The sequence below is a fragment of the Salvia splendens genome, chromosome 3, assembly GCF_004379255.2.
Source record: "Salvia splendens isolate huo1 chromosome 3, SspV2, whole genome shotgun sequence".
Lineage (NCBI taxonomy): Eukaryota > Viridiplantae > Streptophyta > Magnoliopsida > Lamiales > Lamiaceae > Salvia > Salvia splendens.
In genome coordinates, this window is record NC_056034.1 from 39870552 (window position 1) to 39886441 (window position 15890).

The 15890-nt window shown below is 40.1% G+C and overlaps 2 protein-coding genes across 2 annotated transcripts; one reads left to right on the forward strand and one right to left on the reverse strand.

Annotated features, from left to right (window-relative positions):
- Positions 1-4015: 4015 nt before the first annotated feature.
- LOC121796017 (PHD finger protein ING1) lies at positions 4016-7122 on the forward strand. The gene is made up of 7 exons (XM_042194703.1): positions 4016-4162; positions 4501-4572; positions 5020-5207; positions 5753-5816; positions 5934-6027; positions 6555-6726; positions 6802-7122. Exons 1-7 carry the CDS (start codon positions 4135-4137, stop codon positions 6910-6912), a joined length of 729 nt encoding a protein of 242 aa, XP_042050637.1. The 5' UTR covers positions 4016-4134; the 3' UTR covers positions 6913-7122.
- Positions 7123-9939: 2817 nt separating this feature from the next.
- On the reverse strand, positions 9940-13795 carry LOC121797448 (chaperonin CPN60-2, mitochondrial). The gene is made up of 17 exons (XM_042196203.1): positions 13643-13795; positions 13513-13537; positions 13295-13426; positions 12927-13086; positions 12639-12814; positions 12364-12459; positions 12026-12130; positions 11825-11911; positions 11568-11738; positions 11418-11486; positions 11253-11330; positions 11053-11148; positions 10861-10960; positions 10672-10775; positions 10474-10579; positions 10297-10375; positions 9940-10207 (listed from the first exon to the last, which is right to left on the reverse strand). The coding sequence occupies exons 1-17, from the start codon at positions 13678-13680 to the stop codon at positions 10087-10089; spliced, it is 1743 nt and encodes a 580-aa protein (XP_042052137.1). The 5' UTR covers positions 13681-13795; the 3' UTR covers positions 9940-10086.
- Positions 13796-15890: the final 2095 nt, after the last annotated feature.

Consider the following 15890-nt stretch of genomic DNA (forward strand, 5'->3'; position numbering starts at 1 on the left):
TATAACAATCTATTTGCATTGGTGGGTCAGGAACCAGATTGTGAAATCTTCGAGCTAGTTGCAACAGGGCCAACAACCACACTGCATGAACCACTAGCCAACGCACCAGCCACGGACCCCGTCATCAACAGGGTGTTGGAATCTTTTGATTCCATTTTCTCCGCCCCTACTTCACTACCGCCTCCGCGTCAATGGGACCATAAGATACACCTCCCAGAGGGAACACGGCCAATTAATGTGAAGCCGTATCGATACCCGTATTTTCAAAAAACGGAGATCGAGCGCCAGGTCAAGGAGATGCTAGCGCAGGGGGTCGTTCAGCACAGCACTAGTCCTTTTTCTTCGCCCGTCTTATTGGTAAGGAAAAAGGATGGTACGTTCCGTTTTTGTGTTGATTATCGTGCTTTGAATGCAGCAACTACGCCGGATCACTTCCCTATTCCAACAGCGGATGAGCTATTTGATGAACTAAGCCAAGCCCGGATATTCTCAAAGCTCGACCTCCGTTCAGGGTACCATCAGATTCGGATGCACACTGCGGACATCCACAAGACAGCCTTTCGGACGCATGACGGTCATTATGAGTTCTTGGTGATGCCCTTCGGTTTGACAAACGCACCCTCTACATTTCAGGCTGCTATGAACAGTATTTTTAGACCTCATCTGCGCAAATTTGTTATTGTGTTTTTCGATGACATCTTGGTATATAGTGCTTCTATGGCAGATCATGCGGCTCACTTGGAACAGGTTTTATCCATCTTAGCCTCGAATTGCTTCTATATAAAGCCGTCCAAATGTTCCTTTGGAGTTGACACTATAGACTACCTGGGACATATTATATCGGCGGGGGAACTTCGGGCAGACCCGACGAAGGTTAAGGCGATGTCTTCTTGGCCGACCCTACTGCAGTGAAGCAGCTACGCGGATTTTTGGGACTGACGGGCTACTACCGTCGTTTTGTAAAGGACTACTCTATTATTGCTGCCCCGCTGACGGATCTATTGAAAAAAGAGGCTTTTGCATGGACACCAGACACGACGGCAAGCTTCGATGCCCTTAAAGCCGCCATGGTCGCTGCTCCGGTTCTAAGCCTGCCTAACTTTGAGGTTCCCTTTACCATTGAGACGGACGCATCCGACTTCGGCATCGGTGCGGTGTTGTTACAAAATGGCCACCCTTTGGCATATTTTAGCAAGAAGATAGGCCCACGACGGCGTATGGCTTCCACTTACCACAAAGAATTATATGCGATTGTTGAAGCGGTGCATAAGTGGCGCCAATATCTACTTGGACGTGAGTTCATTATCCGTAGCGATCAACGTAGCCTGAAGGACCTTCTATCACAAGTGGTGCAAACCCCCGATCAACAATTCTATCTGCGGAAGTTAATGGGTTTTAATTTCAAGATTGAGTATAAGTCCGGCGCTTCGAACCGCGTCGCCGACGCCCTTTCACGACGCGGACATGATGAATTGGAGGAGCGGACTTTATTTGTCTTGCTCTCCCACCCTATTCCGGAATTGATGGTTCGCATAAGGCAAGACAACCAAGTTCTGCCCGCCTTGCTAGAACTCCACGCGGCGGTCACGGCAGGAACGGCGCCGGCACACATCTCGGCCCACGATGGCTTGCTCTACTTCAAGCATCGCTTATATCTAAGCAGAGACTCCTCCGTCTGACTCGACATCTTGTGGGAATCTCATGATTCGAAGGCCGCCGGTCACCCCGGCGAGAAGAGGACTTTCGCCCGCGTCGCTTCTTCGTTCTATTGGTTGGGAATGCGCGCTGATGTACGCCGTTATGTGGCTACATGTTCGGTCTGCCAAGCAACAAAGTACATCACAGACAGACCATCGGGCCCGATTCAACCTTTACCTATACCAGATTCGGTTTGGTCCGCTGCATCTATGGACTTCATTGTTGGTCTTCCGCCATCGCATGGATACACCGCCGTTATGGTCGTGGTAGATCGTTTGTCGAAGTATGCACATTTTGGTGCTTTGCCTACGGCTTTTGATGCTCCTAAAGTGGCAAAATTATTTATCAATACAGTTGTCAAATTGCATGGGTTTCCAGAAAAGCTTTTATCTGATCGTGACTCCATCTTCTTGAGCGAGTTTTGGATGGAGCTGCTTACTATGAGTGGTACAAAGCTTCATTTTACTACGGCTTATCACCCCCAAACCGATGGGCAGTCGGAGGTCACTAATCGATCCCTCGAACAATATCTGCGAGCTTTCACTTTCCATCAACCGAAGCGGTGGTTTGAGTTTCTCCCTTGGGCGGAATTAGCAATGAATTGCAGCTACAACGCCAGCATCGGGATGTCGCCATTCAAGGCTTTGTATGGCCGGGATCCCCCAAACATTTTTTGTACACCGACGGGCCCACCTCGGAATACCGCCGTCGCTGATTCATTGGGGGAGCGAACTGCTGCGTTACAGATATTAAAGAAGAACTTAGCTGCTGCACAAGTCCGAATGGTGAGTCAAGCAAACAAGCATAGGAAAGACATGGAATTCAAAGTCGGTGATCAGGTTTTACTCCGTTTACAGCCGCATCGACAAGTTTCCGTGGGACGTCCCTTGTCCGCCAAGCTCAGTCGCCGGTATTATGGTCCTTACGTCGTCTTGGAACGTATAGGTGCCGTCGCTTATCGGTTACAACTGCCGCTGGGTAGCCGCATACATGCCGTCTTTCATGTATCTCTATTGAAGCCCTTCGTTCCCCCACTTTCCGAGGTTGCTTCCGATCAACTGCCTACCGCCTTCCGGAATGGTCATCCTCTTGATACGCCGGTGCGCGCCACGGGTGAACGGGTCGCACTGCAGGACGGCTTACCGCAACGCCAATGGCTGACCCATTGGGCGAGTGATCCATGCAATCCCTCATGGGAGCCTGCGTTGGAGTTGTTAAAGCATTTTCCGTCTCTCACCCTTGAGGCCAAGGCCGATCATATCCAGGGGGGAGTTGATAGGGACCTGGAGAGGTCGCCGCCACGAGCCGTCGACGACCAACCGAACCATGACGTGGACGACGGGGAACGTGAGAAGGAGATAGCTCCGAGCAAGCCAAGGGGACGTGCAGCGAGTACAACCCGCGGAAGGAACGACCGGCCCAAACGTGTGACGTCAAGACCGGCCCGTTTCAAAGATTACATACCATATTAGAGATAGAGATGGAACTTTAAGCATATACTCTTTTGATTTTATTTCCTTTTGAACGTTGTTTAATTAGGGTAGATTTTGATAAATCTTTTCGGGTTTTCTTCTTGATTCTTTCCCGAATCGTAGAGTCGAATCAAGCAGGGTTGCGATCCTATAAATAATAGGATCCATTAGAGAGTCATTATCTCGAGAATTAAGCAATAAAAAGGCCTTCTTCTCGAAAACCCTATTTTCTCACAAACCCTAGCGCGGCTTGGGTGTTGTTTCATTATTCTTGCTCGTTTCCAACAGGTGCTCGCTGCTCGATAGGCTCTCAAGGCCTATCATATGATCAAAATTTTATCATAAATTGTAATGGGTCGCATTGGCCGAAAAAATTAAATTTTCATGTATAAAACTAAGTCACAAGAAATTTGTTTTTGGAGAATCGAAGTAGTTAACTTAAGGTAGCAAATTAGCAATGCTCGTCCCAAAAAAGCCATAGCCGCCTTACACTTGTCACGTATATTTAACCACCCAACTAGGTAAAATCGAAAATCTAAAAATAAAAATGCAAAGTTATAACAAAATCACGTTAAGACAAGAAAAAAAGTAATTGAAATTATAATATTTCACTTAGTGTCTTATATATAAAAAAAGATTATAGATAATTTTTTTGGAAGAAAAAATAAATAAAAATGAAGAGTTGGATATATTTGTGGGAGTTATTAAATTTCTATTGTACTCCGTAGAGAGATGCATATATACAGTAAGAATTACCAAATTGGGCCTCAAAATCTCCAGCCCATGTTTATAACAACCAAAAGATATAAAAAAAAATCAGTCTATTTTGTGTTTTCATTTTTCACGCAATCGAATTCATATGTATTGACGCTCTTATTATTTTTTAGTCTGGCGGGAAGATTCGTTAGGGCTCACAAGATTTCTTCAATTTCTCTAAAATTGCGCCAATTTCCTGCCCAAAGCAATGTCGATCAGCGAGGAATTCCAAGCAAGTAAGTCTAGTTTCATCTCTGCATAATTCAATTTGTGTTTTATCGCGTATTTTATCGGTACCCTAGCTCCTCAATTTCATTGAAACTGTCGTCATATAGTTTGAAATTGAATCAACTGCATTTTATTTGCCTGGACACAGAAACCTTGTAATCTGGAGTATAAAATTAAGCTGTATAATCTGTTTTTGAAAACTTTTCTTTTTAATTAATTGGGGAGGCTGAAATTATACAGTTTTCATCCGTTTTATAGTGATCCTTTTTTATTGTGCGAAGTGAAATCGTAACCTTTTACTTCTGTATTGGATGATACTGATCTTCATTGTTTTGTGTTTGAATAGATATTGAAGCCTTACCCAATATATTACAAAGGAAGTATACGCTGTTACGAGATTTGGATAAGAGCTTACAAGGCAAGTGTCACTAGAATATTACCCCTTGTTGTTTGTTCCTCATTTGTGTTTCTTAAAGGTTGTCATTGTCGACACAGGGTAACCTATTTAATTAACTGTGGTATAAAGTGTATAGGTTAGCTCCTACAACTACAAGTCTAAATTGTATCATCTGAAAACATTTAGAAATTGTTAAAGGTTGATAATGTTTCACCATAATATTCTTTTACTGCATGCTACATTCCCATATTGAAAGCCATTTCAAGTTTTCAACCTGTCTGATGTATGATGCAGACAATAATGATAAAATTTTGGTGGAGCTATCAACTGTTTTTTTCTTCACAGCATTTCTGGGTTTCAAATCTGTGTGCTTGGTGTAAAACACATGTTGGTAATCTATATCTATCAATTAGTGGTAAGTCAAGCTTTCTTGTCTCAATGATTTCTGTATCTCACTTTAACAAACAGAAATCCAGAAGCAAAACGAACAGCGCTGTGAGCAAGAAATAGATGATATGAAGCGTGGTATAAAATCCGGTAGCATCACTCCCAATTCTTCTCTTCTCAAGTTTACAGACGATGCTATAGATGAGCAAAAACATGCTATAAGGATTGCCGATGAGAAAGTAGCATTGGCAGCTCAGGCTTATGATTTGGTAAATATCCAACACCAGCTAATCCGTGATGTGATTTGTGTGATATCGTGCTTTGTTTGTCGAATTTGTGTGTCAATATCTGTACCTTTTCCTGATTGTAGGCTTGTAGCTTTCATTATTTATTCTTCATCCAGGAATACTTACTAAATTTCCTAGATGCATTTTTATATTAGCTCCGTTTATTATTTTGTGTTAAGACTAGGGATGTGTGCACAGATAACTAGGGTGACTAAGAACTTCTAGTTTCTACTTTTTTTTTGTTTTAGCTGATGTACCTCAACAAACAATTAAATTGGATAACTGGAGAAAAATACAGTTACCATATTTGTGTAATTACTGAAAGGGTAATATAACTAATTGACTAGAGTGTAAAAAGCAAGGATGAATTGGGTATGCAAAACCATCATAAATCCATGACATTGTGGTAAAATAAATTTCCTAAATACAAATGGGATAGCCTAGCTTGCCAGTAGTATAAATCTCGCCATGCTTAAACTGTGCACATAGTAAAGTTGACTGAACTAGTTATTTTTTCTGTGGAAAAGGTAGACACTCACATTCAACAGCTTGATCAATATTTGAAGAAATTCGATGAGGATCTTCGGCGTGGTATGTCTAAATGTTCTTTATCTGAATATGACACAGTTGCAGAGTGTCATCTGCCACTGTGTACGATGAATCTATATCTTGTTTCTCATAAGTTGTGTATCTTTTGGTATGAAATAGCTGAAAGGGATGCCATCGCTGCAACTCCTCCAACACAGGATAACAATGTCAAAGCTGGAAAGTCTGGTGAAACTAGCAACAGAGGGCGTAAGAAGTAAATCCTGTGTACCCTTCTATTTTTAAATATTTTCCTTGAAGTAGAATTAATGTTCAATTGTCTAGAACTTTGCATGATTTTTTATGTTTCAGATTAATAATATGATGCATTTCCCTCGTGTATGTTACTTTTACCTGAACAAGAAAATTATGCTGTGTGAGATTGTTGATTTAATTAAAACATGCATGAATAAGAAAATTGTATGAGATTGATTAATTAAAACCTAAGTCATCCCCAACTCCTGCCCATAAAAACAAGAGCAGAAACTGTGAGCTGGCAATGAATGATACAGTATGTGATGATCCGTGTTGGCTTGTGTTTTAGGCCCATAGCTCAGTTTTTGAAACTATTGTAAATTCTTTGGGATTTCAGATGCAGAATTGTATTAAAATAATAACACTAGTCTGCAGATACTGATAGTGATAATAACAGCGTTGTGGGCTAGATTTGGTTCCTTCTCTTCCTGGAAGACCAGTCTATCTATAGATGAGCATTCCATTCAGTATATATAATATTGTATGCAGGACGCGCCTTGCAACAGCAAATGCAGCTGCCGCCTCATCCTCTGGAACTGGTGCAACGACTGCAGCAAATACAAGTATGGAATTAGATCTACCTGTTGACCCTAATGAGCCCACGTATTGCCTCTGCAACCAAGTGAGCTATGGCGAAATGGTTGCATGTGACAATCCCGATGTAAGTAAACAACTCCTTGGCCTATTTTCCCACCTGTGAGTTAGAGTTAACAAATTTTGCGGCTTTGATATGCAGTGCAAGATAGAATGGTTCCATTATGGATGTGTTGGCCTTAAAGAACAGCCGAAAGGCAAATGGTATTGTTCAGATTGTGTCGGGGGCCAAAGGCGTAGGAAAACGAGATAATGGACTACCAAGTTATGTTCCCTATGTTCATCAGCTCAATGTCTCTAACTTAAAACTACAAGTTCATGGCTGAATTTGTGGTGTAAGGAACTTTGCGTCGTAAATGTCAAGAGTGGGTGGGATATTGATATCTTGTTGTCCACGAGTTATGCAGTATAGCTACCCATTGATAACTTAAATCTCTTTCCATAAGGAAATTTAATTTTAATATTGGCTCCTTTTGCTGGTATATGAGATGATTTCATACTTAAACTATATCAGCCACTGACGAATTTTATGGTATGACACGAATTTTATGGAGCCCTATAATTTTGAAAATTTTCTAAGAATATTTTAGTAATTTTATGTTGAAATTATACTTCTTCCGTTCATTAATCTTAATAGTGTATAATATAAATTTTAATAAAATTAGTAAAGTACGAAAAATATAAGAAAAGTTTTTAAACGATTTGAGTATTTTTAGTAAAAAACAAGAATTCAACTTATTGGAGTTAAAAATAGAATACTCTCAGTCTCTCACTGTCTGTTAATAATAGTCTCAGGTTTAATGGAAAGCAAATGAAAAATGTTAGTGTAATCTGAGTTTTACTTTTATACTCCTATAATATTAGTTTTACGGTACTCCCTCCATCCGCATAAGCAACACTTATTTTGGGTAGACATTCAAGAAATTTATATTCAAAAAGTTAAAATATGAAAAAGAAAAAGTAAGGAAGTGAAGAGAAAATAAAGTAGCCGAGGAAATAAAGTACTAAAACAAAAGAAAGTAGTATTATTTTTTTGCTAAAAGAGATATGACTCATTTATGCTGGGAGCAATGGTGGATCCAGGATTCGTAAATGGAGGGGGCGGAATATATATCACTAGCTTAATTTAGGGTGGAAATGACTTTTTTTTTTATTTTTTGGAGCAACGTCGGGACAAATGGAGGGGGCAGACATGGCAATTTTACGTCCGGATAAGAGGAAATTAGTCGAATGGAGGGGGCGGTCGCCGCCTCCCGCCCCCCTAGAACCGCCAGTGGGTGGGAGTGATATTGGACATATGTTAAATACGGATTTTGCATATTTTTAAGGCCTGGATTTGGCTCATTTTGAATGTCAATATGAAAAAAATATGTTATGTAATTACGACAACATTTTGGTATTTTGACGTGTTTGTTGACAAATGACAAATAAACCATAGAAAACGGTACTCCCTCCATCCCATTGTAGCAGAGGCGTTTCGTTTTAGCACTCGTTTATTAAAAAAATGATAATAAATAATTAAAGTGGAAATAGTAAAGTAAGAGAAATAATAATATAGAGAAGAACTCAATGGATAGCTTCAATGATGTTAGAAGTTGGGCAAACTCAATGGCTATTTTTGGAGGTTAACTGTTACGATCCGCTTTGTTGACGAGCTGAAGCAATTATTCTACTCTCTCTCGATTGAAGTGGTACCATTTTCTGCCTTTCGTTTGCTACTCGTTGCTTGCTTGATTACAGGTTCAATGGCTGCCCCCTTCTTTCTTGTTTTTGGTACTGCTTGGCTACACTTTTTTGTGCGTGTTCTTTTGGGTGTTGTGTTGTGTTGTGCCCTTGTTTGCTTTGGCTGTCTTTTTTGCTTTGTTTCGTTATGTTTGAGTACAAATGTGTTGTCTGGAGGAGCAGCTTGTTTGGGGGCAGATTTTCTGTCATTGTTGCTCTTTGGCTCACCATTCTTCAATGGTTTGAACATTTTTTCTCATAAAAAAAACTCGATGTACACTTTTGCCGATCGATGCAATCAACTCGTTCTTAGAAGAACTTGTCACGGGTTGTCAATGTGTTTGCAAAGCAAAAATAAGTGTCGGCGGATGCGGAAATGGCGTTGGAAGTATTCCTCTCCCCACCATGGTTACTAAAAAATAATTCTGAAAGAGCCTTTGGTGGCTAACTCCCTCACACGATGGATATAGCGTCAGGTTCTTTGTATAGAAGGAGGTTTCGCGGAAGCGACTTCCTCCCGGCTTTCTTCTTGCAGAGCTTCTGCAAGGATTCGAGTCATTACCTCCCTCGGGTCAACCATATTTGAATTGAGAATGAGAATAAAAATGAAAAGTTTTTAGAGAGTAAAATGAGTGAGATAGAGTTTTTATGTGTATAAAAAATTATGTGATGAATGAGATATTTATAGATGATTTTGGAATCAATTAGAGGATTGAAAAATGAAAAAAAATATATAAAAAAAGAGAAAAAAACGATAATATATTAATATTCGAGGAAAGCGAGAAAATTTATTAATTTTTAAGTTTTTTCAATATTTTTTTTAAATAATATTTAAACGGCTGGAACAGACGCCCACTTGTGAGGCGAACGCACGCCACATTGTGTTAAGGATTTCGTTGGCCAGACGGTATTGTACCCAAGTACGTCGATTTGGAGGTATGGATCCTGTTAGTGGGGACGACAGTGCCAGTGGCATGGCTCCCGCGGCGGAGGAGGAGATCCGGCTGCTTGAGGAGTGCGATGCGGCGGCAGAGGAGGAGAGTTGTTCAATCTGCTTGGAGGAGCTCGGCGCTGCACTGTGGATGCCGTGTTCGCATGTGTTTCACGGCGAGTGCATCAAAACATGGCTGCGGAAGAGTCGTTGTTGCCCGCTTTGCCGCTTCCCGATGCCCACGGCCACAAACTAGATATTCATCCTGCTTTTTTTTGCATGCGAAATTTACAAATTTTCATTTATTTGTAGCAATTAAGCATACAATTCATTCTCACTTGAGAAATACAAGTGATATGCTATTTTTGCGTCAAAATTTTAGCATCATTATTAGTCTCTTCGTTTGAGTGTTTTATTGGCTTCGTTTAATCAATGATCAATAGAGTAATAAAAATAAAAAATTTACATATTTTGTTTTGATTTGAAAAAAGTCTTAATAAGTGCACTGAAATGGTTTTTTGGGTTTTATTATGATTTTAGCTAGAACCATAAATTATCATATAATAATGCCTGCCCTAAAGGGGGAAAACCAGAATACTAATAATTTCTTAAGAGTGAAAAATGTGGTGATAAAAAGTGGCGGAGAAAAATAATTACTGGACAACATCCCAAAACAGTTACATAGTCTAACCCCATCATTACATCCCGCTTCAAACCAACACAACTCTCTTTATTTTTTTCTTCTATTCAATAATTTGTCAGCCATCAGTCTCCTCAGTAATCCATGCCACCCATTCCTCCCATGCCGCCGCCGCCGCCCATTGCTGGTCCGGCCTTCTCCTCTGATGGTTGCTCCACCACAATGGCTTCGGTTGTTGTCATCAGCGAAGACACACTGCAAACAAACCAAATCTCGTCATCGGTCATCTGAGATACGCACACATATATATAGAGAGAGCAAGAGAGAGAGAGAGAGAGGCTTACCTAGCAGCATCAACAAGGGCAGTTCTAATGACCTTCAATGGATCAATGATTCCAGCCTTAACCATATCAACATATTCAGCTGTTGGCACAATTTACAAATAGATTTATTAGGCTTGTAAGCAGAAAACATTACACAACCTCTCTTAAAAAGCATAGGTATTATCAGGTAGCCATTACCTTTAGCAGCATCATATCCGAGGTCTGGATTTTCGGATTCCAACAATTTGCCAACTACAACGGCACCCTCCACACCAGCGTTTGCTGCAATTGTGAAAACTGGCGTCTGCATTTACAAACACTAGTATGTCAGCACAAGAGGGAGAAGTATCCAGTGCTATCTATTACTACAATGGAGCATATATTATCAAATCAAACCTTTAAAGCATTTTGAATAATTTGGACACCAATCTTCTGGTCGAAGTTGGCTGTTGGCAGCTTCTCCAATTCTTTGGCTGCATAGAGGAGAGCAACACCTCCACCTACAACATGAGGACTATCTCAGTGTCTCCTTCCTTCATTATTCAGCCAAATAATTGCAAAAACATCATGAAACATAAACCCTACCAGGCACAATCCCTTCCTCAACAGCTGCTTTTGTGGCATTAAGAGCATCAGTCACTCTATCTTTCTTCTCACCAACTTCTGCTTCACTTGCTCCTCCAATCTGAAGGAGAAAAAGATTCAATAGTCATATTCATCCCATTTAAAATAAACTTCTTTAACACCTTAGATGATTCAAGAGAACAAAAACGCAACCTTTAGCACAGCTACACCACCAGATAGCTTTGCAAGCCTTTCTTGCAACTTCTCCTTGTCGTAATCAGAAGTGCTCAACTCAACTGCTGACCTGATCTGCATTGTGGTAGATAACCAGGTAAACACAGGTTAAGGAAAAGTCAAAATCCAAAAACCATGATATTACTAATAGCTCGAGAGCAGTGCCATTAAACACAAACCTGTTCACATCTTTCCTCGATGGATTTCTTCTCACCAGATCCATCAAGTATAACAGTATCATCCTTGGAGATGGTGACCTGTTAAAGACAAAAATGATATCGGCTGAACTATGGTAAAATAAAATCATTATAAAATGCCAAGAAATCAAGTGAAGCTGAACGAACCTTCTTGCAAGAACCCAGCATATCAAGCTCCACATCATCCAAATTCATTCCGAGCTCCTCAGTTATGACCTGTGCACATGAATTTAATTACAAAAATGCAACACTAATAAATATTGATGCATAAAAAGAAGATTAGAGTATGAGACATACTTGGCCACCGGTTAAAACAGCAAGATCCTGCAAGCCTGATTTCCTGTTCTCACCGAACCCAGGTGCTTTGATTGCACAGACCTTGATTCCAGCGCGGAGCTTGTTAAGGATAAGAGTGGCAAGTGCATCGCTTTCCACATCCTCAGCGACTATCAGAAGAGGTCTTTGCCTCTATATACGTATGCCCATATAACTTATTAGCTCAACAACAAAAATATACAGTGTTTTGAAGTTTAGTGATAAAATGAAAAACCAACCTTCAAAGCCAATTCAAGGACTTTAACGATAGCATTAATACTAGAGATTTTCTTCTCATGAATAAGGATAAGAGGATCATCCAATTCCTATCAACAGAAAGAGGATAACGGTAAATAATGTACGATAGGTATATAAATTTCTTTTAAACTAGCAGCCGATTATTTCCACAAAACCTCTTTCATGAGTTATGAAACACCTACACATTTCTGAGTCTTCTGATTTGTGATAAAGTAAGGGGAGATATAGCCTCTGTCCAGCTTCATACCCTCAACTACTTCCAACTCATTGAACAATGTCTTTCCATCCTACAACACAAAAAAATAACCATATTTGTTCAATAAGTGTTGCTATATGGTAACAGTGCACAAACAATAAGCTTGGAGAAAGCAGCATACAATTTAAAGGAGAAAGTATATGGCTGGGATCATAACTAATCAAAGTATGTAAAGTTAATTAATAAATTAACAATTTCAGAAAGTGTGTTAATCGCATAATTCATTCTACAAATTAATAAACAATAGTAAGGAGTAGCACATACTTGAATTGTGATCACTCCCTCTTTTCCAACTTTTTCCATAGCCTTTGCAATCAGCTCACCGATTTCCCTTTCTCCATTAGCAGAAATGGTTCCAACCTACAAAAAGTGCAACCAAACTGTAAGGCTTGCAAGCAAATAGCAGAAATCATGCATATATATAACGCTATCCAACTCCTCCACTTTTGTATCACTTATTGCAATTTTCAGTACTAAACTAACCATACAAAATACTCATTATGGGCACTAATAAAGACTAAGTCAGCAAACAACAGTACCTGAGCAATCTCCTCCGATGTGCTAATCATCCTTGCTCTGCTTTTCAAGTTTGTAACGACAGCATCAACAGCCATGGTGATGCCGCGTCTTAGATCCATGGCATTCATGCCAGCTGCCACCGACTTGCAGCCTTCGGTGAATATGGCACGAGTAAGGACAGTGGCACAGGTTGTACCTAAAAAACACAACATACACAATTGTTAAGACAGACCAATAAACAAAATGCAGCTGAAAGCATGATACATGAACAACAAACAGGGAAGAAAAAGAAAGAGGCACAAACTCACCATCACCAGCAACATCATTAGTAGCATTTGCCACCTGTTTAACAAGGCTAGCACCAATATTCTTAACTTTGTCCTTAAATTCAATGCTCTTCGCAACTGTGACACCGTCCTTTGTCACTTTCGGTGCACCCCAACTCTGCTCAATAACTACATTACGCCCCTGCACCAGACAACCCCACATTAAGCTTTCCAGAAATGAATCAACACCAGAAATAAATAGAAAACAGATCCAACAAGTCTTACAAAACAGTTCTGCAGCTAGCAATAAACTATACAACACACATCTGCAACCACCTATTATGCCTTGTTTCCATGTTCGCTTATAAATTACTAAAAGGAGAGTAACCAAATTGCAATACAAGGTATACCTTAGGACCCATGGTGACTTTAACAGCATCAGCAAGCTCTTCAACACCCTTAAGCATCAAAGCCCTAGCCTCCACTCCAAATCTAATATCTTTAGCAGCATAATTTCTGCTCCATCCCAATCTACCCCCAATCTGCAGCACCCACGACGATAAATCAATTATAAAGCAATCATGTTTTATACATGTATTTCTGAAGGAAAAAAAACAAATCTTAGTACCTGTTGGCTGCTGTTCCTGGCAACACTGCACAATTAAAACAGAAAAAAAAAGGGTTTTAAAACTTTGTCAAAAATAAAAACAATCATAGAAAAACATAAATGCAGTGATGGTTCTTAATCGGCTATTTACCTAGCTTTGGAGGCGAGATTTGCAGCAAAACGATACATGTTTTAACGCCGTGAGTAGAGCAACACAAACAAAATGAATTGTTGAGTTGAGAGAGGGATATTGTGGAATGAGAAAAGAGAGCGAGGGATGGGGAAGCTGGTGCGTATTTAATGCGTTTTAAATAAAAATAGAATAATCTAGAAGATACAGTAAGCTTGAAACTAGGGTTTATGCGACGGCTACCTTGGGTTTAATCCATTTTTTCTCATTTTATTATTATCATTAAATAAAAAACTAGTACCAGTATTTCATTTTTAAGAAATACTGGCTTGAAATTCATTCCATCATTTTAATTATAGAAAATACTTTACACTGAAAATATAAACCAATTAAGAATATAGAATTATCATCGTTCTAATCATAGATAACTCGAATTTAATTTAATAATTTTTGACGTTATTATTATTTGGACGATTTTTAATATGGATACAATGATTAAGTTTTAGATTGTATCTTATCCTTTGGTTTCTTGCCGCATAAACAAGAATTACTGCATTTTTATACTGCCTGCTTTTAGTAAAGCCTAGTCCATTTTATTATTGGGCCTGTAACTTCTAGAGAAGGCCCAATATATTGTTGATTTTGGATTCTAATAGAAATATATCGGTTCTGTCCTAAAACTAATTGGTGATAGAAAGAGTGGCCCATGAGATTTATATACTAGTTTCAGTTTTCTCTTGACACCGATGTGGGACAGTTATATGTTATTTTTTTAGTTTCAATTGTCAACACCCTCACTCAAACCCTTCAAGGTGAACCTTTGAGGGATTGGACTTTTTTTTCGATTGGACGATTGGCCCAATATTTTTCCCGGTCAGTTGGACTATTGGCCCAAATTTTAAGCCCAGATATACTGCTGGGTCAGTCATTTTTTTGGTTTCAGCCCAGATATACTGCTGGGTCAGTTAATTTTGGCCCACCATCGGTGACCCGCTCAGATACCATGATAGAAATCCATGAGCTTCATCCTAAAACCAATTGGTGATAGCCGTGATAGGAGAAGTGGCCCATGAGATTTATATACTAGTTTCAGTTTTCTCTTGACACCGATATTGGACAGATATATGTTATTTTTGTGAAGAACGAACCTACGGTTGTGATGATCGAAATGCAAATTAATGAAATGACAACATGCAAGGAAGAACACAAGCGAATTACGTGGTTCGGCGTAAGCCTACATCCACGGGCAGAATCTGGTGTGTTTCTTTATTGATCACTCGAGAAATTACAAACATAAGAGCACTCGAAACTCTCAAGAATTTACAAGATGGAAAACCCTCAACTCGCCCGAAAACTTCTTGCTTCGAGAGCTAAAAACGCACAGCTGAAAGATAACACTTCCTCTCTTGAATTCTCTCTCTATCACTTTTGATTTCTGTTGTTGTTGGTTCTGGAATGAATCGCAACTCCCTTAAGAAGTATCGATCAAGAAAACCGCCGAACAGCTTCCTTTGCCGAACAGCTTCCTTTGCCGAACAGCTTCCTTTTGCCGAACAGCTTCCTTTTGCCGAACAGCTTCCTTTGCCGAAAAACGGTTATAACCGTTTCCAACGGCTAGTTCCTGTTTTGGTTCCCAACGGCTATTTCCTGACTTGATTCTTCCACCAGCTCAATCCGATCTTGATGAGCTCAAACACTAACAAATCCTCCACCTTTGAGCAATCTAAGATCCATCACTACCAGTTCCACCTTCCTTCCCATACTTACAAATTTCGGACCACCCCAACCAAATCCAAGCAATGTCGGAACTTGGATCTTGGTAGGGCTTTAGTAAGTGCATCAGCCGCATTGTGCTCGGTGCTGACCTTCTCAATCTTCACCGCACCCTTCTCAACCTCATCTCGAATGAAATGCAGCCTCACGTCTATATGTTTGCTGCGTTCATGATATGTCTGATGTTTCGAGAGACAAATCGCGCTATTGCTGTCGCACTTGATCACAACATTCTCTTGCTTCACCCCAAAATCACCAACTATACCCCTAAGCCAGAAGCTTTCCTTTACTGCCTCAGCAAGAGCTATATACTCTGCCTCCGTCGTCGATAGAGCCACCACGGATTGGAGATTAGACTTCCAGCTCACCGCGGAGCCGAACAAGGTAAATATGTACCCAGATTGTGAGCGCCTATTATCAAGGTTAGCTGCATAATCTGAATCGCAAAACCCAATAATGCTATCCTTATCTCCTTCATTCTCTGATTTGAACATTA

What these genes read in the sequence shown, in the direction of transcription:
- LOC121796017 (XM_042194703.1), top strand. Translation starts at nt 4,135, where the DNA reads ATGTCGATCAGCGAGGAATTCCAAGCAA. An exon ending in CAGCTCAGGCTTATGATTTG is followed by an intron (nt 5,208 to 5,752) that starts GTAAATATCCAA and finishes TCTGTGGAAAAG; the next exon opens with GTAGACACTCACATTCAACA. An exon ending in AGCAACAGAGGGCGTAAGAA is followed by an intron (nt 6,028 to 6,554) that starts GTAAATCCTGTG and finishes TATTGTATGCAG; the next exon opens with GACGCGCCTTGCAACAGCAA.
- LOC121797448 (XM_042196203.1), bottom strand. Translation starts at nt 13,680, where the DNA reads ATGTATCGTTTTGCTGCAAATCTCGCCTCCAAAGCTAG. An exon ending in TAATGATGTTGCTGGTGATG is followed by an intron (nt 12,815 to 12,926) that starts GTGAGTTTGTGC and finishes TGTGTTTTTTAG; the next exon opens with GTACAACCTGTGCCACTGTC. An exon ending in TTATTCAAAATGCTTTAAAG is followed by an intron (nt 10,580 to 10,671) that starts GTTTGATTTGAT and finishes TTGTAAATGCAG; the next exon opens with ACGCCAGTTTTCACAATTGC.